General features: G+C 45.9%; 1 protein-coding gene across 1 annotated transcript; it reads right to left on the bottom strand.

The window, feature by feature from the left end:
• Positions 1-1,437: 1,437 nt before the first annotated feature.
• LOC135914751 (uncharacterized) lies at positions 1,438-1,956 on the bottom strand. Its single transcript, XM_065447674.1, has one exon. The coding sequence runs from the start codon at positions 1,954-1,956 to the stop codon at positions 1,438-1,440; it is 519 nt and encodes a 172-aa protein (XP_065303746.1).
• Positions 1,957-26,246: the final 24,290 nt, after the last annotated feature.

Below are 26,246 nucleotides of genomic sequence, written 5' to 3'. Positions count from 1 at the left end.
TTTTTTGTAATGCTTCACAGCCAATATAAATTTATATTGTTATAGCTTGCTTCGTGGAAAGACAATGTTGCCTTCAGATTTTTACAACTTAAGTTGCCCGCATGACTTGATGAAATTTGGATGCATAACTTTATTGTGGTAGCACTTTGTCTTCTCACATTGGCTTGATTTGCGACATAAGCTATTGCCATTTGACCTGTGATTTATTATATGTGATTGTTGGGAAGGGCTTAAGTCCTAAATAAATGGTGTGCTCTTGAGCCTCCTAGGTGTGATTAATTAGCCTGTTGCAAGAAGGGTACTTTGCACCATGCCACGTTCTTGTGGGTAAAGATTGACTGTGTGGTTTTAAATATTAGGAAGATGCACTCTATCAATTCTGGTGCACCAGCAGCAGACAAAAGATTCAGCACCGAATGAGCACCCAAGGGTAACATTAATAGGATTGTCTGTTTATTTGCCTGATTTTTCATTGGACATTAATCTGCTTGGCTGTCTCTTTCATAAAATATACTTTAACCACGTTCCATGTTACTCACGCTATGGCCACCAGTTCAAAGATTGTTTAATTATTGTGCTAATGTATTACTTTCCTTTAACCAACCACAACCACGACTTTAACCACCTTCCCACCAATAGCACCTTCATCATCGACGACAATTTAAAGACTGCCATTTCCACTGCCTTGATGATGTGAAACAATGGTATACCCAGTTTTGCCCATATCGCCCATACCCAGTTTTGCCCATTACTATCCCTGAGAGTTCAGAAATGAAATTATTGCCCCCCAACGACAAAAATTGTCATGGCTTAGATTACTGATCACTATCCATGCTTTCTTTTGTTATTTCCCCTGGTCCAGCAAGTATGGACTGGCATTGACTGATGTCAGGCACTCTAAACTTGCCAGTGAAAATGGAATGTAGTTAAAAAAGTCATACACAGCTAACAGCAAATTCTTGCCTCTTTCAGATAAATTTACTATGTTGTGGCAGAAAAATGATACAGAGAAGTATTTCAGAATGTTACACACCATATACTAACCTTGATCAAAAACTGCTTATTTCAGATAATTTGGTGAAACATTTAGTGCCAAAATGACAAACGACAAAAATTTACATGCAGAATCTCCTTTAAGAGTTATCTAAGTGATGCGTAAGCATTTGCTACTAATCACCTCTTGTTTCGTCATTTTATGCAGCTGTGTTCGGTGTAAGTGCGAAAAACACCCCAAAAGAACTGTGAAACGGAGAAGCATGGATGCAACACCGAAATATTAACTGAGACCAGCATGAGACGACGAAGAGGGGAGTGCAGTCGACTCCTGTTAATACGAAGTTCACGGGGACCACAAAAAACTTCGAATTAAGCGAACTTCCACTTAAGCACAAAACACAAAAAACAGCACTTTATTTGTAGTGAAATCGAGTATTTTCTCTAAGAAAAATAGTCGTTCATCTTGCTCTGCTTCTTCTTGCCGGATCGCGTTGCTGAAAGCAAGTTCTGCAGGCTGTAGATGTGGCGGAAGGCTTGTTCCGCATTACCTTCAGCAGCAAAGAAGTGCTCCGCGAGAGCACGGCCCGCAGCTACATCAGCAGCCTTAGGTTGCGGATCGTCTTCAACGTCATCGTCGTTTTCCCGGGTCGCTTCCTGGGGCCGAATAATCTCCACAATTTTGTTATCCGTCAGCGCACCGCTCGTTTCGACTACCTTGTCTACGGCGACGTAATCTTCAAAATTGATGTCCCCGAGAACATCACCAAAATCAGTGCCGTCAAGCTCGCTTGTTGATGCTTCTTCCGATGAAATTGCAGAGGCATCCTCTGAAGAAGCTTCCACAAAACCGCAAGCCCTGAAGCAGTTTGCGATTGTTTCTTGCTTCACACGATCCCATGCTCGCCCTAACACGTGTATAGCACTGAGCAGGCTGACCTCGTATGTTGCGGAGTTATCCATACACAAAATCATGCGCTCGAAGAGGTGCCGCCTGTACAAGACCTTAACATTCTTGATGATGCCTTAGTCCAGTGGCTGCAAAACAGCTATTGTGTTTGCAGGCAAAAATGTGAGGTGTATCGCACTCAAGGCTGGCACATGCATGTGAGCACTGCAGTGATCGACAAGGAACAACACCTTGCGGTCCAATTTGGTTATCCAGCTCTTGAAGATTTCAGCCGTCATCCACACTTTTTTGTTCGGCTCATAGCCCAGAGGCAGTGTTTTTAAAACATCTCGACTTCGCAGCTTTCCCGATAACAAGTAAGCGACATCATTCCGTGCCAGTTATGTTTGCCACAATCAGCACCGACACTGTCTCCTTGCTGCGTTTGCCTCCTGCACAGTCGTCGTCCTTGAATGTCGGGGTCTTCTCTGGTAGAAGCTGATAGAAGAGTGCAATCTCATCTGCATTGAAGATGTCTTCTGGCTTGTATTCGCTGAGATATTCACGCACCTTTCCGTCTTTCCACGTGGCGCATGTTTCCTGGTTAACGGATGCTATTTCACCACACATGCTCTTAAAAACCAGGTCATGGTGATCATTAAAGTGGTCAGCCATCCATCTGACAAAACGAAGTCATCGATCCCCAACATTGCTGCAAGCGTTCGCGCTTTCATCGCAACGATGCCTCCGCTGAGAGAAAGTTTGTTGCTCCTGGCCTCCTTAATCCAAACCAGCAGAGCCTTCTCCAACTCTGGGTAAGCGCCGGTGCGCATTCACTTCTTGTGGCGTCTTGAACTTGTTCTCAAATGTATCCTTCGTCATGCACTTGTTCTTGATGTAGTTTGAGAGCATGTTCGGCTTGATCCCGTACTTCCGCGCTATGTCTTGTTTGGCAGCACCTCCCTTTCCACCTTCCTTCAAAATCTCGACTTTCGTTGCCAGGTCGAGCGTGCGATAAGAGCCACGGTTTGCCATGGCTATAAACTGCGTGACTAGGTACAGTCAATTCCGAAGCGTAGGATCACCCACGGAACAACCTAGCCAACGAGCTACCCGCACAAAGGCACTTGACCAACACACGCCTTAGAGTTACTATACTGACTCTAGAGGACAAGCTACCCATAGGGCCCATGCATTGAAATCGGGAACCGCAAGAGCGCCGCCGGATGGATGGATGGATGGATGGCGGCTATACCCTTTGTAACGGGCGGCGGCTGGCGCCACCTAGCCTTTTGCTCCCCCTCCTATTTTTTCCCTTCTTTATATCCTTTTTTCCTTAAATTAGTTTCACTCCCCTCTTTCCCCCAAAATAACTATCTAAAAAAGTAGAGGAAACATTATCTCCCCGATTTAAGGTATTATCTCTCCCTTGACTTCCTCCACCAATCCTCTAGCCTCCCCTTCGTTATTGCCACTCTTTTCTCGTCTATTTGTCCTCGTTCCCCGGGAAATCCCAATGCCCCTTCCATATCTGCCACTGTTCCCTCTGTCAGAGTCGGGCGAAGGTCTGTGCATCTCAGCACTATATGCTCAGTGGTCTCCATTTCGGCTCCGCAAGCTGTGCACCAAAGGTCCACGTCTTCAAATTTAGCCCTGTATGTTTTCGTTCTCAAAACCCCCGTCCTAGCTTCGAATAATAGTGAGCTGCCCCGCGAGTTATCAAATAAGAGCTCTCTCTTAATCTCCTGTTTTTGTGACCTATACATAGATAGCGCTGGCTTTCCGAGCATTCTTTCTTCCCACATTTTTCTTTCCGTCTACTTCACCTCCTTTCCCACACTAGAACCACGTTGGACCCCCTCCCTCGGCTGTAGGTATCTATTCCTCAGCTTCCTCGTTCTGAGTGTCCACTTCGTGTTCAAACTTTTCATGTATAGATATTTGTACACTTTTCCTACCCACCTTTTTTCCTCCAGTGCTGCAGTCTCTGTTCGTATTTTAGCTTACTTATTACCTCTCTACCTTCGAATGACGTCCATCCCATGTCCCCCTACACTCCCTCATTAGGGGTGTTCCCGTGTGCTCCTAAGGCCAACCTGCCTACACTTCTCTGTCTCGTTTCCATGCATGCCTGAACTTCCGATTTCATGCACAGTACTGAATTTCTGAATGTGAGGCCAGGTACCATAACCCCTTTCCATACGCCCCTAGCCACCTCGTACCTATTATAGTTCCATAGTGCCTTGTGTTTCATTACAGCTGAGTTCCTTTTCACTTTTTCAATCATAATTTTTTCCGGTTCTTCCAAGTACTTTTTGCCCTCGTTTAGCCATATGCCCACATACTTGTATTTTTCAACATGATCAATCTTAGTGATTTGTATTTCCAATGGATCCCCCCTTTCTTCATTGTATACTATTATCCCAGACTTCTCTCTACTGAATTGCAGTCCCAATTTTTCTCCCTCCTCTCCACATATGCTCATTAGTTCCTGTAGCCCTCCTCGGGTTGACACCCGAGTAGGGCTACAGGAACTAATGGCGCGATATGTATACCGCCCACTTCTTGGCCAATCCCCCGTTGAAGAAAAATAAACACTTAAATAATGGAGCTTTACGTGCGAAAACCGCTTTCTGATTATGAGGCACGCTGTATTGGAGGACTCCGCAAATTTCAACCTCCTCGGGTTTCGTAACATGCACCTAATTCTAAGCACGTGGGTGTTTTCGCATTTCGCCCCCATCGAAATGCTGTCGCCGTGGTCGGGATTGGATCCCGTGACCTCGTGCTCAGCAGCCCAACACCATAGCCACTGAGCAACCACGGCGGTTGAAGAAAAATATATAGATCCAACGCACACGTTGGAATCCATGTGAAGCGAAGCTTTCGCGAAGTGGTTAATGAAATTCTATAAGTCTGTTCTTTTATTTTCGTGAGTATTTGACGAAAGGGGAACCGGCGCGCGCTTGTCCTTCGCAATGTCGCAAATCTTATATTGGCTTGAATGTCATCTTTTTATTATTGAAATGAAAGTAAAAGAAAGACACGTAGTCACCTTTTCGCATAGCGGAAACAACAATGTAAAAATACATATATAAAAATGAAAAGAAATCGCGTCATAGGATCGGAAATCCATAGCTCACAGTCCTATACACCAGTGAACGTAACAGTATAAAAGACGGGTTGCACCACAAGGACTTTGTAAACAATCACAAACACACAGAAGCAGCCTTGCTTTAGACTGCGATGAGCATATAAACAGACGAGGAATTACACAGAGCTAAAATAATGCACGCACAGAATACAAAAAAAGGTATGACTGCATTTCTTGCTATTTATTTTAGATGTATCAGCCACTTCTTGGTCAATCCTCACCTGCACTCCGTTATACCATTTCATGGACATCATCATCACCATTATCGACACGTGAACATGTTTCTTTGCCGATCCCCTGTTGTGCTTCTAAGCCATATTAGGGAAATCATGATCCTAATCAACACGTTCGCACGCATCGCGGACGATTCACTGTAGTAGGCACGTGCCATAGTATGGAAATCATATTCATCATAAACACGGAACAATCATCTGAAGGATCTAGTTAGTGGCGCGATATGTACCGCCCACTTCTTGGCCAATCCCCCGTTGCGGGTGTACGCAAAGTATAGAAATCATCGTCACATTAGTACCATCACGCGGACATGCTTTCTGACCGATCCCCAGTTGAGGATATTTTCCCATAGTATGGGAATCATAATCACCAACACGCAGCTATCATCCGGAAGAACGAGTTTTCGTTGGCGCGATATTTACTGCCCCATTCTTGACTAATTTCTCGTTGTGGGTGTGTACCACTGTATTGAAATCATCATAGGTAATACTTAGCGAGCATCTGAAAGAGCTATAGTTGGTAATGGCACGGAAGTAGCATACGGGCGCATCATTGATAAGAAATTTGTCATTAGTGTGTGCAATACTTCGACAACTTGTTTTGCTATTTATTTGGCATTATTTGCTACATGAGACAACATAAGCAAGAGCTACGAACAGTCACTATAGAACTAGGCCCTATGAGGTGATTTTATGCGAAGAATGAAAAAATAATGTTGTTGAATAGCCTTAAAAGCCTTTATGATCTAGAACGCGAAGTGGCGGGTTGACCTATTGAAGAAATTGCCAACGCTAAATGTCAGCTCCAATAACAGCGCGCCGAACGCTACAGCGGTGTCTGTGTTCGCTGGCGCAAACTCCCTGCATAAAATACAGAGATTTTTGTACAATCCTGTTAATCTACCTGGATGACAACTGCACTGCCAATAGATGGCACAGGCGATCCGTAAAGTCGCGCACGCAAATAATCGATGCACTCCGTGGCATGTCCAGCAGGACGCGTGGTGTGAAGTAATGAGAAATGTGACAAATTCTTCGTGAATTCGTAATCTCTGTCAAAACATATTGGCTTCCATACCATGCGATCCCGAGAACTCAGATGCGCTGCCTGGAATGCTTAGTGTGCGAAGCGAGCAGACCGATTACATGGCTGTGAAAGTCCACGAGACTGGACGCCCCAAAGAGCTACAGGGGTCTGAACTACCTGAGCGGGCTACTTACCACACGCAGTAAGGTGCAGGAGGTGCGACTCCACTCAAGCCATGCCGGCATGCACTTACTGACTAGGCTGGGGGGGGGGAAGGGGGGGCAGCACTTCAGATCTACCCTCCATACCTCAATACGCTTATCAGTCGCCTTATCAATCCATCCGTGTTGGGTCATTTTGATCTGCATGCCTACACAGAAGTTCGCACTGATGCCAGCGGCCATGACATTGGCGCTATCTTGTCCTAACGACAGCGGGACACCAATCGCGCGATCGCGTATGCTAGCAGTCTTCTTTCAGCACCAGAACGCAACTACTCCGTAACAGGGAGTAAATGCTTGGCCCTTGTTTGGTCCATTGCTAAGTTCCACCCTTACCTGATCTTTCGACATTTCACCGTCGTGACACATCATGCCTTATGTTGGCTATCGTCACTCAGAGACCCGACAGGCCGTCTTGGCCGCTGGGCTTTACGCCTACAAGAGTACATCTTTTCCGTGTCCTACAAATCTGGGCGGCTGCATAAATACGCCGACTGCCCCTCCCGCTATCCTGTCGACCATCTCAATGGCACCGAAACCTATACAGATACTTTGCGTTTTGTCGATCTCCGACTTCTGACGCATCGCCGACGAGCAGCGTCGTGACCCATATTCCCGATCCATCATCGAACGCCTGACCTCGGAACCTATGGACGCTTCCCTCCGTATATTTGTTCTCCAAGACGGGACTTTATACCGACGCAATATACATCCACACGGTGCTGAACTGCTTCTCGTCGTTCCCTAGCACCTGCGCTCAACAGTTCTCTCGCAGTTACACGATGTGCCCACCGCTGGTCATTTGGGTGTCTCCCGTGCGTACGACCGTGTGCGCAGGCGATATTTCTGGCCTGGGCTACATCGCTCTGTTCGAAGCTACGTCGCTGCCTGCGAACTTTGCCAACGCCGCAAGAAGCCTTCATTGTCTCCCGTTGGGCAACTTCAGCCTATATTTATCCCCAGTGAGGCATTTTCCTGCGTCGGCCTCGACCTCCTTGGCCCATTTCCAACTTCATCTTCGGGCAGCAAGTGGGTGGCCGTTGCGACGGACTATACCACGTGTTATGCCATAACGCGGGCCCTCCATACGAGCTGCGTAACTGATGTGGCTGATTTTCTCCTCCATGAAGCGATCCTCCTTCATGGTGCCCCACGTCAGCTACTGAGTGATAGAGGCCGCTGTTTTCTTTTTAAGGTTGTCGACGACCTTCTTCGCTTTGTCTCAATGTCCCACAAGTTCACGACGGCTCATCGCCCACAGACAAACGGACTTACCGAGCGTCTCAACCGTACACTCACGGACATGCTCCTCATGTACGTGTCCGATGATCGCCGAGATTGGGACTGCTCCTTACCCTTCTTGACGGTTGCATACAATTCATCGCGTCAAGATATTACTGGTTATTTTCCATTCTATCTACCATATGGCCGTGACCCACTCCTGCCTCTTGACTAGTTGTTCCCTTCCGATGCAACGCTACCACGTTCTACGCTCGCAAGGCCTTCATTTGCACGGCCACAGCACGTTGCATTGCCCGTGATCGTCTTCTGGCGTCTCAAACTACCCAAAAGCACCGTTACGACAGTCGTCGTCGGGACGCTCATTTCAGCCCAGGGTCACTTGTCCTGCTTTGGGTACCCTCCCGTCACGTCGGCCGCTGCGAAAAACAGCTGCCGCGATACGTCGGGTCATACTGAGTTCTTCGCTAAGTCACCAGCCTCACTTATGAGGAATCACCGGTGACTTCGACGTCTTCTCCACCACCAAGAACTGATATCGTGCACGTTTCGCAGCTTAAGCCCTATAACTCGCACGCTGATTCGCCGCCTTAAAAGAAATCATCGAGACGATGCTTCTGCCGCCGTAGGTCAATGTCGCGTACGAGTTTGCGCCGCTGTGGACACAATGACTTTGGCAGATGAAGAGGAGATTGAAGTGTATCGAGGATCGGTTGAATCACTAGAAGAAATCACGAAGGGACTAGAAATGAGATTTTCTTCTGTCTTGCCAAGTGGTTCTCGCTTACGAAGGGCATCAAATGATTTTACAGAAATCTCCATGTTAGTATTGGCTGAAATCGTGGAGCGACTTCCAGATTCAGCTCCCGGTGTGGATGGGGTAACATCTACTATGATCAGAATTTTATTTAAGGAAGCTCCTGATGACCTTTTAGCTATTGTAAATTACTCAATTCGCTTCTCATGGATTCCGTCTGAGTGGAAAATTGCTAAAATCATCCCTATTCTTAAAAATCATGGGGAAGGATATACAATAGATAACATTAGGCCAATTGCGCTAACTTCAAATTTGGGTAAATAATTGAAAGAATTCTATATGCCCGCATGATTAAATTTATACAGAACAAGGACTTGCTTAGCCCCTGCCAAATTGGATTCCGACCATCATGTTCAATTTGGCATGCTCACGTGGACCTAGAAAGTAGAATAAAATTAGCACGGCGACAGAGGCAAATAGGTGCTCTTGTGACATTAGACATTTCCAAAGCCTACGACAGTGTAGAACACTTAATTTTATTAGATATATTGCGAAATCTAGAGATTCCAAATAATTTTTCAAACTGGATTGGTGAATTTTTAAATGGAAGAACATTTTACTGCAGTCTGAGAGGCGTTTCCTCGAGTATATATAATCAATCACGAGGTGTTCCTCAAGGAGCTGTCACTTCACCATTACTATTTAATATTCCGATGTGTTCCATTCCTCTTCATTCCATTCCATTCCATTCCATTCCTCTTCATCAAGATGTACAAACATACGTATGCGCGGATGACTTTGCTTTCTTCGCATCAGACAGTGATATTCACTCTCTATATTATCGATTACAAAACTACCTCAACGCCATAGAAACCTGGTTAAACAAAATTCGCCTTTCACTTAACGTTAGAAAATCCTCGATATTGGTTTTCCCTCTTAACAATCCCGTCAATACATCGATATCCTATCGCCTCGAGACTATACCTCAAGTGGAGTCGGTGAAATACTTAGGTGTAGTATATGACGGTTCCCTCAACTGGCTCGGCCATATTAACCATATAGTTAAAAAAGGAGTACGAGCAGTTGGTATGCTACGTAAGCTTTGCAATAGTCGGTCCGGAATGCGGCGAGATCCACTTTTAATGATATACAATATGTATGTGTGGCCCAATTTAGAATTTGGATGTGTATTATTTTCTGGTGCCCCAGCTTATAAATTACGTCCCCTTGTTCTACTTGAACGGGAAGCCCTACGACTGTGTTGCAGATTACCGAAATATGTTGCCAATAACATATTACACCAAGAAGTCAGGCTGCCCTCAATATTGTGTAGATTTCGGTTACTGACGGTGCAAACAGTCTTGAAATTGTATGAATCCCCTATTACAAGATTGAAATACATATTCATTTCCCAGCCTGCACTTTTCTTCGGAGTACACTGGCATCGTTTTCATACACCACAGGCGGTCTTCGTACAAAGATTAATAAATCCCTTAAATGTACGTCTCTGGGAGGTACCGCGTATTTCTGATGTGCGAGAGAACCTACAAATTATATATGATGACATCTACCCAAATAATGCATAACATATTTGTTATAATATATTAAACGGCTTATTACAGGACCATTTATTGAGTTTATCTATAAGTACTGTCATTGCGACAGACGCCTCACAGTGTGAAGAAAAATCGGGAATTGGCATTTTCTCTCCCGCTCTAAACTCGTCATTTGCAATCAGGACTCCGGACTTTTATTCCGTATTTTTGGCTGAATTTCTAGCTGTAGTCCTAGCCTTACGCAAACTAAATTTGTCAACATCGGCGGTAGTAATTATAACAGATTCTTTATCCTTATGTTCCTCGCTCACAGAAATGGTGTCACTAACCTTTTACGTACATTTCATTTTCTAGTGCCTGCCCACATAAATTTAATTAGATTGCTTTGGGTGCCTGGACGTAAAGGATTAGTCATGAACGAAATGGCTGACAGTCTCGCGAGAGCGGCCCTCAGTGGCCCTGTATTACCATTACTTCCTACAATAGCTTACCTGACGACTACTAGATTCAGGAGATACACAATTAATCAAGAATTTTGAACCCAGCTGTAGCAAATCTTTCAAAATATCGACACCTCCTATTCCGTTGGCCTAAAAATTCCTTTCCCACCAGAAAAACTGAAGTCATCTTTGCCCGATTACGTTGTCGAATACCAAAATTAAACTTCTATCGTCACAGGGCTGGTCTGGTGCCCTCCCCTCTGTGCCCAGCTGTGGAGAAGATGAAACAATAGATCATTTCTTTCATATTCTGCCGCCGTTTCACGTCTTAAAGAAAAAAATCTAAAATCAAGATTTACAGAGCTTGGTTTGAGCTTTTCAATTATAAATATTCTTTCTCTAGGAGCCTCCTCTCTTGAAAAGTGCCACAGGGATATTTGCTCAACCGTGGATGATGTTATAATTGCTACAAAGAGATTATCTTGAATTCTTATACATTTCATTTTTGTTCATTTCCTCCAGTTAGCTTTACCATTTTCAGTTTTTAATAATGAAGGCCTAATTTCATCCAAATCTTGGCCAATCCCCCACAGTGGGTTTGCACCATCGCATAAGGAATACCATACCATACCATACCATCGGTTGATGGTGTTAGCCTGGTCACTGAGATACGCCCTTGTAATTGTATATACTATAAATACATATATTTTCTCGCCGTAACAATATAATAAACTTTTGTCCTGTGTATATATTTAAATATGTTGCGTATGTGCATGCTTCTACAGTGGGAATTTAAAGCAATGTTGAAGTAAGGAAATACGGATGAGGCAGCCGCCGCTGGTACTTCTAATGCGCTTGTTCTCCTATTGTCAGGATTTGCAGAAATAAAGCAATGTATGAATTAAAATCCCTCCACGACCACGCCAAGAATGATGCAGTAAGCTACGGTCCGGGAGCCCCCCATGTGGTCGGCGCCTATGACCTGCGCAGTGTTTTGCCGAGTGCACCAGCACCAAGACCCTCGAGGTTGTTCCTGGGCACTTTAAGAAACACATTTGATTGATTCATTGATCATTTATTCATGCATTGATTGATTCGCAAGCATTGTTCTTTTCCAATCTTTGTGTTGTGTCACAGCTTAACACCTTGTTTAACTGCCCTTCTCCTGCTTCTCACACGCCGAGCCGCCGCTGATTATGTGGCCGCCTCCGCCCCCGAGAGCGGGGCATCGGATCTGCCGGATCGGGACACTACAACAGAAACACAACAAGAAGCACACTGGGCGTGGGGCGATCGCCTAACCACGTTCAGAGGCCTCACCCAACACTACAGACTCGAAAGACGCACATTCCCGCCACCGCACGACAAATTGAACAGGAACGAGGCCGTAACGTTACGCTTGCTCCAAACACACACATACCCTAGCCCCGCTATCTTACACCACTGCTATCCGCGTTTATATTCAACAGACGCGTGTAAAACATGCGGACAGAGAGCAACGCTGCGACATATGCTCTGGGAGTGTGCCGGCAACAACGGTAATCAGACCAGCTCCGTTGGCGACGCGTCCATAATCGCGGCCGTTGCCAGGGTGGGAGAAGGCTCGAGCTCGCTTCTTCCCGACGCCGCCCCGGATGCGGGAGCCGCCGGGGACCTTCTCCGTAGGCGTCGCCGCCGCTGGGAGCCGGCTATCAGAAGTTCAGAGCTGGCAGACCAGCTCTGGGCCGTCCGGCAAGCCGAAGATGCCGCTCGAGTCCAAGGACTTCGAGCCGTCACCTGAGGCCACCACAGCAAGCACTGCCGGACTATTCTTTATTAAAGTGTCTTCTTCTTCACTTCGCGCGTTGCTTAATTGGACCCTTCTTTACAAATCTGTTTTATATATATTTTTTTATTTTTAATACATGCGTGCGCAGAACTCAGACCTAATGGTTGTTCTTGTTCACGACAAACACTTTATCATCATCATCATCATCATCATCATCATCATCATCATCATCATCATTATTATTATTATTATTATTATTATTATTATTATTATTATTATTATTATTATTATTATTGTTATTATTATTATTATTATTAGGAGTAAGGATCAACAGCGAATATCTCAGCAACCTTCGGCTTGCAGATAAGATTGTCCTGTTCAGCAACACTGCTGAAGGGTTACAACAAGTGATTGAGGACCTTAAGATAGATAGTGTGAGAGAGTGGTTGAAGATTATTGTTCAGAAGACAAAGATAATACCCAATAGCTTGGCAAGGGAACAAGTGTTCAGGACCGTCAATCAGCCTTCAGAGTCTTTGAAGGCGTACGTTTACCTAGGTCAATTACCCATAGGGGACACTGATCCTGAGAAGGGAATTTACAGAAGAATAAAGAGGGTTGGTGTGCCTACGGCAAACATAGCCAGGTGCTTACTGGAAGCTTAACACTATCACTGAAAAAGGTGTACAATTAGTGCATTCCACAGGTGCTAAGATATGGGGCTGAAACTTGAAGACTGAAAAAGAAGCTAACATGTTAAGGAGCGCGCAAAAAGCGATGGAACGAAGAATGTAGGGCGTAAAGTTAAGAGACGGGAAGAGAGCGGTGTGGATCAGAGAGCTAACGGGGATAGCCGATATTCTAATTGACGTCAAGAGAAAGAAATGGAGCTGCACAGGTCATGTAACGCGTTGGTTAGATAATCTGTGGATCATTAGGGTTACAGAATGGGTGCTAATAGAAGGCAAGGGCAGTCGAGGACGGCAGAAGTCTAGGTGGAGCGATGAAATAAGGAAATTCGCAGGCGCTAGTTTCAATCGGTTGGCGCAGGAGAGGGGTGATCGGAAATCGCAGAGAGCGGCCTTCGTCCTGCAGTGGGTTATGGTCGAGGTGGTTATGATGACGATGACGTCTGCCGAGCTGCTACAGTTTCGTGAGCAGGCCTTGAGTTTGATAGTGTTTTGACAGCTGCTTTTATCTAAAGAAATTCTCGTGCTAGCGAAGTTAAAAGCAATACTGTGCATCTGTAATACAGCACGCATGCTCGCTCAACTGGGCGTTGGTGTTGCGTGCATCGAGGACATCGTTGACGGTGATGGAGGCGTTATTTGACAGGCATGGGCTGCGCTATTGATTGGTCGCATGGAGTCGCGCAAGCGTTGCGTACCACTTTTTCTTTTCGTTCCTTTTTTTAATGTTGATTTACACTGCGCCAGCACATTAGCTCGGTCGCCTTTCTTCGCTTTAGGCGCCGCTGTGCCATGCTCGCAGCCTCCACCCATGATTTCTTTTATTTGTCGTTCATGTCGCTCAGAGGAACGTCAGAACTGGCCAGTTTCAGGCAGGCAGGCTTTCGTGATATGATCGTGATTTCCATAACGGGAGCTGTTATTCCAGCTATAAATACCTTGCATTTCTACTCCCTGCTCTCCCGTAATTGTGACTTATGCTGCATTGACATGGTCCGATTTTTCGCATTCGTAGAAACAAAACTCACGAATGCGGTTGTCAAGACGTGAACATCCATGATCAAGTTGGTGGAAATAATGATAAAGCTATACGAAATTCGGCAGCACAATGGAACTTGTCAATTTGTTCGCCTTGTGAGAAATCCCAGCTTCATTGCATCAATGGGAAGCAGAATAGATCCCTCATTGTAGCTCAACCAAGGCTTCTGCGTAACATTGTTCGTGTACAAAGAGGTCAGTGTCTTTTTCGTAGCATCACCCATCTGTCCTTTATGAATGAAGCGTGCTACTTTTAATGCACAATGTACTCTTTCACAGGGCTGGTCTTGCAAGCCCCTTAAATTTTGCAGCATTGCAGCCACAATTACAAATTTAAGAACTTCGCATTTGTTTTTTGTTTTTTTCATATGGTTTAACTCGCTTCGGAACACTCATTCTCATCAACCGAGATAGTAGCACAATATGAATAGCAAAATCACCGGGTCATGAAAAGGCGTAATGACTTGAATATCGGTTCATGGAAGCTAAGTAGAACATCTTGGTATAATATATTTTTTCTAGCTCAAGCATCTTCATGGTTGAAAATTTAAGTGAACTGTGGCGTAGTGAAAACGTGAACACAGTGGAGGAATTTTACGCTGCAGCATTGACACTCTGCGTTCGTTTTCTTGCATTCGGGAGCGGAAATATCCGTTCATAAGGTGCAACGAAAGAATTCACTAAAAAGAGAAGATACGCCCATGAAAGTGCAGGTGGTAGGCGCTTCGTGAAATGTTCGGATCAATATTTAGGCATTCACGTTGGCATACTACATTGCTAACTGCCCAGACGCGTTAGCACTTTTTAATGCGCTTTCCCTCGAATAAACATATGTCGGCATGCTTAAGCTTTAGCTCGGGAGCTCTCATCGTATTGCTCGGAAACTACAATACCAATTTCGATTAGGTGTGTTGCATTTCAACGAAAAATGTAATATCGAAAAAGTGTATAGCAACTATATTACTCACTTAACCTCGCCAAATTTTATAAAAATATTGCAAAATTTGAGAATACGAAAAACAATCAAGTGTTAGGTTTCTTACTCTGTAATGCCCCAATCAAGAATAATATCACAAATCTCTAAGTTACACCTAAACACGTCTAAAGCGGATAAACGTAAATATGACTAACACACTTATCTGAACTATACCAATATCCTTTTATTATAACTTTTACAAAACGCTTGTAACCATTGTTACAATTTCACGTACGCTACGATTTCATATATCACAATTTTCCGCGTCAAATTGTTTGGATTGGAGAATTTGCCGCGCCATTGCACTGGCGCATTGAGTTGTTCTGCCTAGTTCGGTCGTCCCTGCGCCTCATCCCTTCTCGGTTCGTTCTCAGCGGTGGCGCTACATCAACACCACCTTGACAAGAGAACGCCTGAGCGCTCGGCGAGTGACGCCACGGAGAAGAGGCCGGCGGCGTGCTCGGGGATACGGGTTGAATGAAGGGATCGCGCCCTTATGAGCAACGTTAACCAGAGCGCAGTTATTGTTTTTTAGAGCGCAGCTCTTTGGCGTCCGTTCCTGGGTTTCGCGTCGTCGTCGGCGTTGTCGTCGGCCTCGTAACCAGCTCCGCCCCCCTTTCATCCCCCCAGCGCTAGCAGCGACCGACTGATACCGCTGGATGCCGCTGACGCCGCTAGAGAGTCAAGATAACGTGACTGCATAGAACACCGTCGCCGCCATGCAGAAAGAGGAGGAAAGGGTCCCCCCCCCCCCTGTTCTTGTGTGGCGGATAGGGTGCTCTTCAGTTGCCGACGCGCCGGTTATTTCACGTAGGCCCCGGCACGTCGACGAATACGTGACCACCTTCCCACGGCTAGACCTGGTTCTTAGCGCTGCGGAAGCGAGGGTATCATATTGTTTGTGTCGGCATCGGCGGCGTTGTCCCTGAAACCAACTCCGCAGCTGGGGTTGACTCACTATCGGCGTCAGCGGCATCAGTCAGTCGCTGCTATCTCTTCCCTCCTCCCTTTATCGTGTTGTCCGCTTGCTGCGCGCGCTTCTGCCCCCATCGTTTGCCGCTGGGTGTACACGCCGCCCCCCTCCCCCCTCTTCCTGCGAGTCTCCAGTTGTCAAAGCGCCGGCTCGAACTTAATTCCTTTCTTCGCTCCTCCTCCAATGCAACCCCTGTGCGGTGGCAATCAGAGAGCCAGATCGGTGGCGGCGGATCTGTATATGTGCACCGCCCGAGCCGAAATTGCCGCTGCCGTTCGCCCTGTGCGGTGGCAATCAGAGAGCCAGATCGGTGGTGGCGGATCTGTATATGTGCACCGCCCGAGCCGAAATTGCCGCTGCCGTTCGCCACTGCGAAATTATCTGCCAGTTCTTTCTGAGCCATGAGCGAGACGACCGATGGAAGTCCTCCGTCTGCTGCTGCTGCTGCTGCTGCTAAACGAGCTGCCAGAGCAGAGGCCCAGCGCCGTCGCCGTCAGAATCCAGAGGTGCGTGCCGCCGAAGCAGAAGCTTACCGTCGCCGCCGTCGAGATGATCCAGGAGTACGCGTCGCCGAAGCAGAGGCTAAGCGCCGCCGCCGAGAAGACCCTGCCGTTCGCGCCGCCGAAGCGGAGGCTCATCGCCGCCGTCGAGAGCAGCGAGGCTGAAGCAGAAGCTCATCGCCGCCGCCGAGAAGACCCTGCAGTTCGCGCCGCCGAAGCGGAGGCTCATCGCCGCCGTCGAGAGCAACCAGCAGTAAGCGAGGCTGAAGCAGAAGCTCATCGCCGTCGCAGAGAAGACTCTACCGTTCGCGCGGCCGAGGCCGAGGCCAAACGCAAACAAAGGCTCGCAAACAGTCAGGGGGCAACAAATGCTTTCCGGCGACAGTTTACAGACAATCCGTTTGGAAGTGTGTGTTCAGTGTGTGATCGGCTCTGGTTCCAGAATGACGTGAAACCGCTTCCGGATACGTGCCGTGAGAATCTCCGGTGTGCGTTTCCCAACTCGGACTTGTGTCAATTCAGACTGTGTTCTTCACCGCACTCACGAAAGACGTCGTGCACTTCCTGCAACTCGCATTAACCGTCCATCGATCCACACCGATGTTAGTAGTGGGGGACTTTAATGTTGACATAAAGACAAACAGCAATTTCCTAACACTTATGCGGGAGAACATCCCGTTCCTCTCGCTCGTAACGCGTCCCACGGCTGTGACAACCTCGCGAGGCACTTGTATAGATCTCGTCTTTGAGAATCAAGCATTGGTGTACCAAGTCGAATATATATCAGTCTATTTCTCCGACCACAAAGCTTCCTTCATGACTGTCAAGAACTGTTAGTGGAGTCTTTGTTAAAGGAATACGTGTGAAAAATAAAAAAAAATTCTGTGATAGCGCATACATGTGTTGCTCGATTTCTTTGCCTCAATCTATCGAAAAGGTGAAACAGCTTATTTGCTGCGCTCAAATTTCGCATTAGGAAGTAACGTAATCGTCGGTAATTTTTTTTTTCTTATGCATTGCTGAGCAGATGGCCCCCAGAGAACGGAGGGTGTTCCAAGATTATTTTATTTATTCAAAAATATTTACGCGCTGCATTATTAAAAAGCCCGAGCATAAAAAAGAAATGAAATGGTTTAACCTTAGGATTGAGAACGAATTTCGGGTAAATGATGACGGGGAGCGTGTCTTATATTGAAAAGTAACAGTGCTGCCCTCTTATTCGGAGCAGCTTCTTTGCCCTGATTTATCGTCGGCGTCAAAGAGTTTGGCGTTCATGCGACCACAAAAGTTCTTCAACAAAATGTTAGCACTACACCATAACACATACATCATGATAACTTCACTGGTGTGCCCTTCTCCACATTCGGGACACATGTATTTATTCCAGTCTAGATTAGGCTCTGAACGAATAATTTCGCTTTTGAGGCCTTTTTACATACAGTACCACAGTCCACCATATTTACAACACGTCAAATTAGTTTAGCAATGGAGATACAAAACGTTCGTGCAACAATTTACACAGAAACAGCTGCCTTATTCCGCAGCATTCCAGCTTTTCTCTTCGTAGCATTGACACCCAATAGTCTGTCATTGATATTTCGCAAACATGAACGCAAGATTTTTCGGCCCCGATTTGTAATTGCTCCAGCAATTCGGCACGCAGCACTTATTAGGCATATCCTGGCATGAACGTAATCGATATTCCGCGGAAATGAAGGCTTGCCGTACACACAACCGTAATCGTAGCACAACCGCAGAGACTACATGCACGGTTCAAGTCCAGAAAAAAAAAAAGTGCGCTCGGAAGCATGTGGCAGCATGCCAGGACTTTTCTAACCCCGAAGCTATGGAAGGAGCGGCAGGGTTCCCGGAACTAATCGAATAGTTAGCGCCGTCGCCGCCAACTCGGTCTTCCGCGTCTCATTACCAACACATTTGCGCCGCTCGTTGCTTCGTAGCATGCTGCACGGAACTTCTATGTGGGCCTCTTTTGGGTGACGTCGCTCAAGAGGAGAGGGTACAGCCAGAAGGCCTGAAGTTCTCTAGAGGGCGTTGGCTTAGCTCGCTGCATGAAGTTTCATGTTTCGTTATCTGATGTTATCAGGAAGCGTGCGCAGCTGTGCGGTCGACCGGCGTGGGCAGTTTCGTCAGTTTCGTGGTCCTCGATGGCTGTGTGCTCGTGCTCCGCGATGTTTCACCCGTTTCACGACACGCACCACTCGGGCGTCGGGCAGTGGTGCACGAATACCACAAAAACAAGCCCTGCGAGGTTATTCCGAGTGCTTAAAAACAGGTGAGCGCGCAGACCCTAGGACACAAGAAGACCAATGTACACAAACACGGCCTTGTGCATGCGTGTGTTCCATGAGATTGTGCTACACTTCCCTGTTACCGTTAGAGGAAGCTGACAAATAGATGTTCCTCCTCATTGCCACCTGGTCTATGAAAAAAAAAAATCCCCTTTTTTTAGTTGTCATGAATATGTCATACACTTCGTCCAGTTTTGTGCAATAACTGTATTATGGTTGCAAGAATGATAATCGCTTCATTGTAGTGCTGCCGTGCCCAAAAGTGCTTTATTTGTCATTGGCTTCTCTGTGTCTGTTGTTATCTGGCGACATTGAGACGAATCCAGGTCCTAACACAACAACGCTCTTGAAAGAATTGCTTGACGGGCAACAAGCGATCAAAACGGATTTAGTCGCCTTGAGCGCGAGAATAAAACAAGTTGAGAAGACAGTGCAGGCTGTCAGGGACCAAGCCAAAGTGATAGCTGAGTTAACTAAGACAAACAAAACCCTGAACGCGTCTGTAAAAACGCTGCACGATAGGCTGGTGTCTTTGGAAGACAGAAGCAGACGAAATAACCTCATGGTTTTCGGAATTCCGGAGGGCGAAAAAGAAACAACAGAAGAACTATCTACAAAAGTGCTTACCGATTTATTTGACAAACAGCTGAACGTATCTCTGCACACAGTTGAACGAATACATAGGATCGGGAAACGGCAGAGCAAACAGCCACGACCTGTTATTCTAAAGCTGTGCGATTCCAGAGAAAAGTCAAAAGTTTAAAAAACTGTAAAAAACTAAAGGGAACTGGCATATCCATTGCTGATAACTACAGCAAGGAAACAGTTACCAAGCGCAAGCTTCTTTGGAATTCTGCGCAGGATGAACGAAAACAAGGACAGAGCGTGCGTCTTGACTATGATAAAATGTTCATCGATGGTGATATGTACAGTTGGGACGACGAAAAAAACCGTCGAGTCAAGCTCAGGCGTAATAAGAGTACTCCATCAGCTGTAAGCGAGGACTGACCGAAACAGAGAGGGCATCATGAATTTCGTCTAGTTAACTTTAACGCTAGAAGTATCGTGAATAAGACTGCAGGCTTGGAGTACATTTTAGTGAATTGTGATCCGGACGTTGTTACGATCACAGAGACATGGTTGCGTTCAGAAATTCAAGATAATGAGATAATACCTCCCGGATACAAGATAGTACGTCGGGATCGACAGTCTCGAGGAGGCGGCGTTGCAATAATAATGAAAGAAAATATTGACTTCAAAACACTAAATGGTATCCCAGAACACGAAAGTCTTTGGTGTGAAATGAATATTGGAACGTCACGAGTCCTTCTGGGTACAATTTACCGACCCCCAAACTCGCCTCTTTCATTCGTAGAGTCGATACAGAGTTACTTAGAAGCAAACAAAAAGCGCCACTGCCGACTACTCCTAACCGGGGACTTCAATTTACCTGCAATTAACTGGGATACATTCGCAACAGAATTGCGGGAACAGGCACACTGCGATTTGCTCCTTGACATTGCATTCACTTATGACCTTTCACCAATTATTCGTCAAAGTACGCGAAATTCAGGGGAATGTCCATCTATCCTGGGTCTGGTATTTCTTGACGGGCGCGTTGACCAGTTTGAAGTGTCGGTTGAGGAGGGTATCTCAGACCATGAAGTTGTCTTCGTTCAGATACCACATAACGAGACAAAGTCAAAGTATAAAGAGGCAGTTACATTTGTTCCACATTTTTCGGAAGCTGATGACATAAGTATCATTGACTACTTGTCATTTGCACTGGACAATTTTGATTCTCAAAGTGATATCAACACCATGTGGCTGTCGTTCAAGGATATTATTTTCCATTGTATTAGCAAATTTGTGCCGATTCGTAAAAGAAAGAAAACTAAACGGTACCCTTGGATCAACAGGGAAATCATCCAACTAAAACGTCGAATGAGCCGCCAGAGACGGAAAGTAACCAAAGACCACGCAAAAATAACTGAGTTGTCTGCACAACTGCTTTCTATGATTACTGAAGCCAAAAGTAAATATTACAAAGAAACATTGACAGATTTCATAAGGTCGTCTCCCGATAAATTTTGGCGTCACATGTCGAAGAAGGACAACGAGTCGCATTGCATTGTAATTGATAACACTGTAGTTACTGATCCTGGAGTCATTGCTTCTTCTTACAATGAGTTCTTCCAGTCGGTGTTTTCTGCTCCATCAGAATCCAGTACTGAATCCATACTCTCCCCATCGCTTCGCTCGGAAGAGATGTCAGACGTTGAAGTCTCGTATGATGGAATTGTAGTGCTTCTACTAAACATTGACGTCAAAAAATCGGTAGGCCCCGATGACATACCCAACACATTTCTGCGCAGGTATGCGGAATTGGTTGCGCATTACTTAAAAACTATGTTTGACGTGTCACTTGCGGAAGGCCGAGTCCCTGATGACTGGCTTACGGCAAAGGTTATACCGGCGCACAAATCTGGAGATAGACAGATCATTGAAAATTATCGTCCAATATCGCTGACCTGCGTTTGCTGCAAGCTCTTAGAACATGTTGTAGCCAAGTCAATTTACACGTACATCGAAAATGCGAACTCATTTTTTCCCAACCAACACGGATTCCGACAGCGCCTTTCCGCAACAACACAGCTTCTTGGAACAATCCATGACTTTGCCAGTGCATTAAACAATAGGAAACAGATAGATGCCATCTGTCTTGATCTGTCGAAAGCATTCGACAGAGTGGTACATGCAGAATTGATTGTGAAACTGGCTAATATGGGAATAAACGCGAAAATAGTAAAATGGATAACCGCGTACCTCCGGGGCAGAACCCAATACGTAGAAGTGGAACACACTAAATCAAAGCCGTTGAACGTAACGTCTGGTGTCCGTCAGGGGTCTTTGTTAGGCCCTGTACTATTTTTAGTATATATTAATGACATTTCCTCAGCAATTGACGAAGGTAACAAGGTGCGACTTTTCGCCGACGATTGCTTACTATACAAAGAAATTAATAGCACAGAAGATCAGAAATTACTCAGTGACGCTCTTAGGGCTATAGAAAAATGGTGTGACAAATGGAAAATGAAAATAAATGAGAGTAAAACTGTTGTATTGCGCATAACGAATAAAATAAATCATATTTTTGATTTTAATTACACAGTGAATTCTTCGGTGCTTTCCACGGTTGACGTGCTGAAATACTTAGGCATACATATATCCGCGAATTTAAGCTGGTCCAACCATGTTACAAAAATATGCCAAACTGCGGAAAGGAAGCTTTGGTTCTTACGACGGAAATTGCAGTTAGCCTCACAGTCAGTAAAACTAACAGCTTATTTAACGTACGTTCGACCCACGTTAGAATATGCCAGCATAATCTGGGACCCTTATCAGTCGGGGCTAATTGAGAGGCTGGAAAGAGTTCAACGTCGAGCAGCAAGGTTTATTCTATCGCGTTATTCTCGCACAGATTCAGTCTCCGAAATGCTCGGATTGCTGAACTTGCCTACGCTCGCTGAACGCAGGCGCGTAGCTAGGTTAAAGTTATTTTTTTCTTCTCACTAAAAACACATTCCACATTAATAGCGAACAGTATTTGATAGCACGACAAGGTAGAACACTACGGAAAAGCAAATATAATGCTTTTCAAATACCTCAGATACAGATTAACGCCTACGCATCTTCCTTCTTCCCAAGAACCATTAAAGAATGGAATGAGTTACCGGTGTTAAGGCGAGAAAGCATCAGTGCGGAAGAATTCGAGAAAAACTTAAGGCAACATTGAAAGAAGCACGCACGTATGTGTTTTTTTTTTCTTTTTGTTTCTTTGGGAGGGGGGAGTGTATGACCTCGTTTATTAACACTGCTTTTATAGTCATATTTATCAGAGTATATGTATTATATTTCGCTTATGTATCTTCTTTTTTCATTTATGTTCTCCTATTAAAACACTTCATGTACTGCCTTCATGTACTGTACTAATTGCCGAAATACTGCTACTAACTTGGGTTTTTTTTTTGCTATATGTATATTTGTAATACCATGTATTGTACCGATTGTTCAAGTGCTGCTTTGACCCACCCTGTAACGGCCGACAGGCCAACAGTATTCGTAAAAAAAAAATAACTCAGTGAGTATATCAGAAGCTCTCAGTGCGCATATCTGAAAGAATCTCTTCTACACTTTTGTCTTTAAGGCTTTATACAGAAATCTTTTATATGTGTACATGAAACGGCCCTGGCATTTTCTTGAGTTTTGTTTTGTTATTTCACTTCCTGTGAACTTTTGTGTTGGTTAGTAGTCATGTACATGTCATGCATTTTTCCCTTTTGTTTATTTTCTAAGCGTGTGTCATACCAAGCTGCGCGAAAATATTTGTCTTCGGAAACGGAAGTCAATAAAACGAGGCCTAACATCCCTTGTATTGGAAGGGGAATTGATATGTGTTGTGGCATACTCAAAGTATAGACAAGACAGCGTGCGTGCTAACGCATAAAGAACACACCGCGGACCACGCACCAGTTCACAAACAATGCCTGAGGTAGCGCGCGCACGCGATGATAGAGAAATACGTGCCGCGGACAGGCAAAAAGAAAGAAACAGTGAAGGTGCACGTGGAAGGGTGCAAAGGGAGCGGAGCCGGTAGTCATGAAAAAAAGAAGAGAAAAAGAGCGCTAGGATGAGGAGGCGCCACTCGGCTGCTCTTCCTGCTGCCATGACAACGTAAACGATCGTATGCGCCACCACTTTGCCAAAGTGTCGCCCTCCGACTAGGGCCGTAACTGAAGGGGACCTTGGCGCCAGCGTCGAAAGAGCGTCTGCTTAAAAACAGACTTAAAAACGACCCGAGCCCCAGCTTAAAAAACTTGGGGATCGGCATTTTTAAATGGAAACTTTCTTTGCGAACTCTCTCAACCTTTCCTAATCGTGGCTGCTGTCATGCCGAAAAGCTCACGCTAAAAAAGGTATCACGTGCCTAATGGTGGATCTATCCTTGGCATAAAAATCGTATTCGTATGTATAATCCTATCGCGCCAACGCAAAGCAACTCTTCGAGGTAGTCACCGCGTGTGTCACACTGCGTCGCACGGATGCGCGAAATAACATGCGTGCGCGGGCCAGTTACCTGCACGTCAAAGACGTAGCAATGAAATGAGCCTAGGCAGAGTATTTGCTTAACCACCCCAAGAAAGCTTCACAGATTCCATGATGTGCTTTCCATCTGCATAACTTCTCAAATAATAGTAACACATGTATTCCAGTATGGTACATTGCGTGTCAAAATGTCTCGCCTGCCAAGCGGCGTACAGCCCCAGCTGTTGCCATTGCATGCCGTAGTGCCATTCTAATTCAAAGACCGCAGGGAGCGCGGACTTCCCCTTCGGCCGATCAGTGACGCCGTCGTGCGGTACGGAAAGAAGGCCATAACGTAAAGCTGGTTTATGACGGTTTATTTAAAAAGCATACATATAAGTGCTAAAATCATGCCGGGTCGTAAAATTATCACGCGCACAGCGTCACTGTTTCATAACGTGCCTTCGAAACGGGGCCCTGCGGAAGGCAAAAGCTTGGTACAAGAACACGAAGGGATACAGACACCAAGCCATGTCGCTCCGGTTGTTTTCACCTTTCACGGCAACAGAAGAGCTGCACGCTTGTTGCGCCCGTAGAACGAAGGAAAGCGCCGTCGCTAGACAGCTGCTGCTACCAGACGTGTCCTCGCCGCAAAGTTGAACTTTTTTTTTTCCTCAGCTGACGGAGCACCCACGTCTACTGAGGCGTTTCGCTGGCACTTATTCTGTGGATCACACAGAGCCTTGTTTCGAGTGGGCGCGAGGGCTTGCTTCTTCAGTGGTGACACGATGGTGCGAAGCTTTGCCCTGGCGCCCGATGTCAAAAGCGGCTCCGCTACGGATGCGCCTAGGGGTTCCGGTGGGTCCCACCGTTCCGCGGTTGCACGTTCCCAATGTCCCTCAGTGCTGGGCGGCTGGTGCCCTGTTGCTGTCGTCGGCGTTCTGGTAGTGGCTGCTGGTGATCCGTCTGTTTCCGGAAGCGTTCTTTCTGGGACCTGGTGCAAGCAGGCGAGTTAGGCTGGCTGGGCACTGGACAGCTGACCGCCCCGTGAGCAGGCTTTGCAGACGTACCCACTCCGTCTGTCTTCGTCTTACGAGGCATTTTCGGGACAGCTGCTTTCTTCATCGTAAATGGAGATCTACTGCAGGGCTTCACGGTAGGTACGAACGTGACACTCGTGGCTGTCTCGGAGCAGTCTGGTTGCCGTGTGGTAGGGCGGGTCACGAAACACGCGTATTTATAGCCTGCTTCTCAGGTATCGTCATGCCGCGTCATTTTGCTATCTTGAGCGATGCTGATGTACCTTGTTAAAAAGAAGTGCATAAGAGAGGGCAACTCAGCGGCCCAGCACTCAATGCCGTAGCGTGGCGAAACAGCGAAGTCCAGAATCTGGGCAACGAAACTGAACCACGTGACTTAAACTGCTCATCTGACGACTCGGGCACTGCGTGACAAATATTGATTTCTTGGGGATGAGGCACAAACAGTTTCCCGAATTATCTATTCATTGGCTCACGAGGTTTAAGGGCCAATTACGCTGGCGCTAGGCACCACAGTTGAGGGCTCCGGATTAATTTTGATAGCTGGAGTTCCTTAACCTACGTCTAAATCTCAGTATACAGAAACGTTCACGCCGCCTCCATCGAATTGTGGCCACAGGGGGCAGCGTATTGAGTCCACGATAATGTATTCGGCTGTCTGCTGCTGTTCTCAATGATCACGCACTTGACAAAATGTCAATACATTTTCGGTTTTCAAAACTGTGCTTAAAGGCAATGTTCTGGATCGTCTCGCAAGCCTGCAGAAAAAAAGAAATGAAGAAAAAAATAAACACTTAAATTATGGAGCTTCATGTGCGAAAAGCGCTTTCTGATTATGAGGCACGCTGTATTGGAGGACTCCGCAAATTTCAACCTCCTGGGGTTTCGTAACATGCACCTAATTCTAAGCACGCGGGTGTTTTCGCATTTCGCCCCCATCGAAATGCTGTCGCCGTGGCCGGGATTGGATCCCGTGACCTCGTGCTCAGCAGCCCAACACCATAGCCACTGAGCAACCACGGCGGTTGAAAAAAAATAAATAGATCCAACGTACACGTTGGAATCCATGTGAAGCGATGCTTTCGCGAAGTGGTTAATGAAATTGTATAAGCCTGTTCTTTTTTTTTTTTCGTGAGTATTTGACGAAAGGGGAACCGGCGCGCGCTTGTCCTTCGCAATGTCACAAATCTTATATTGGCTTGAATGTCACTTTTTTATTATTGAAATGAAAGTAAAAGAAAGACACGTAGTCACCTTTTCGCATAGCGGAAACAACAATATAAAAATACATATGTAAAAATGAAAAGAAATCGCGTCATAGGATCGGAAATCCATAGCTCACAGTCCTATACACCAGTG

Source organism: Dermacentor albipictus, unplaced genomic scaffold, assembly GCF_038994185.2.
Source record: "Dermacentor albipictus isolate Rhodes 1998 colony unplaced genomic scaffold, USDA_Dalb.pri_finalv2 scaffold_14, whole genome shotgun sequence".
In the NCBI taxonomy this organism is placed as follows: domain Eukaryota; kingdom Metazoa; phylum Arthropoda; class Arachnida; order Ixodida; family Ixodidae; genus Dermacentor; species Dermacentor albipictus.
This window is presented reverse-complemented; position numbering and strand designations above follow the sequence as displayed.

What these genes read in the sequence shown, in the direction of transcription:
- LOC135914751 (XM_065447674.1), bottom strand. Translation starts at nt 1,956, where the DNA reads ATGGATAACTCCGCAACATACGAGGTCAGCCTGCTCAGTGCTATACAC.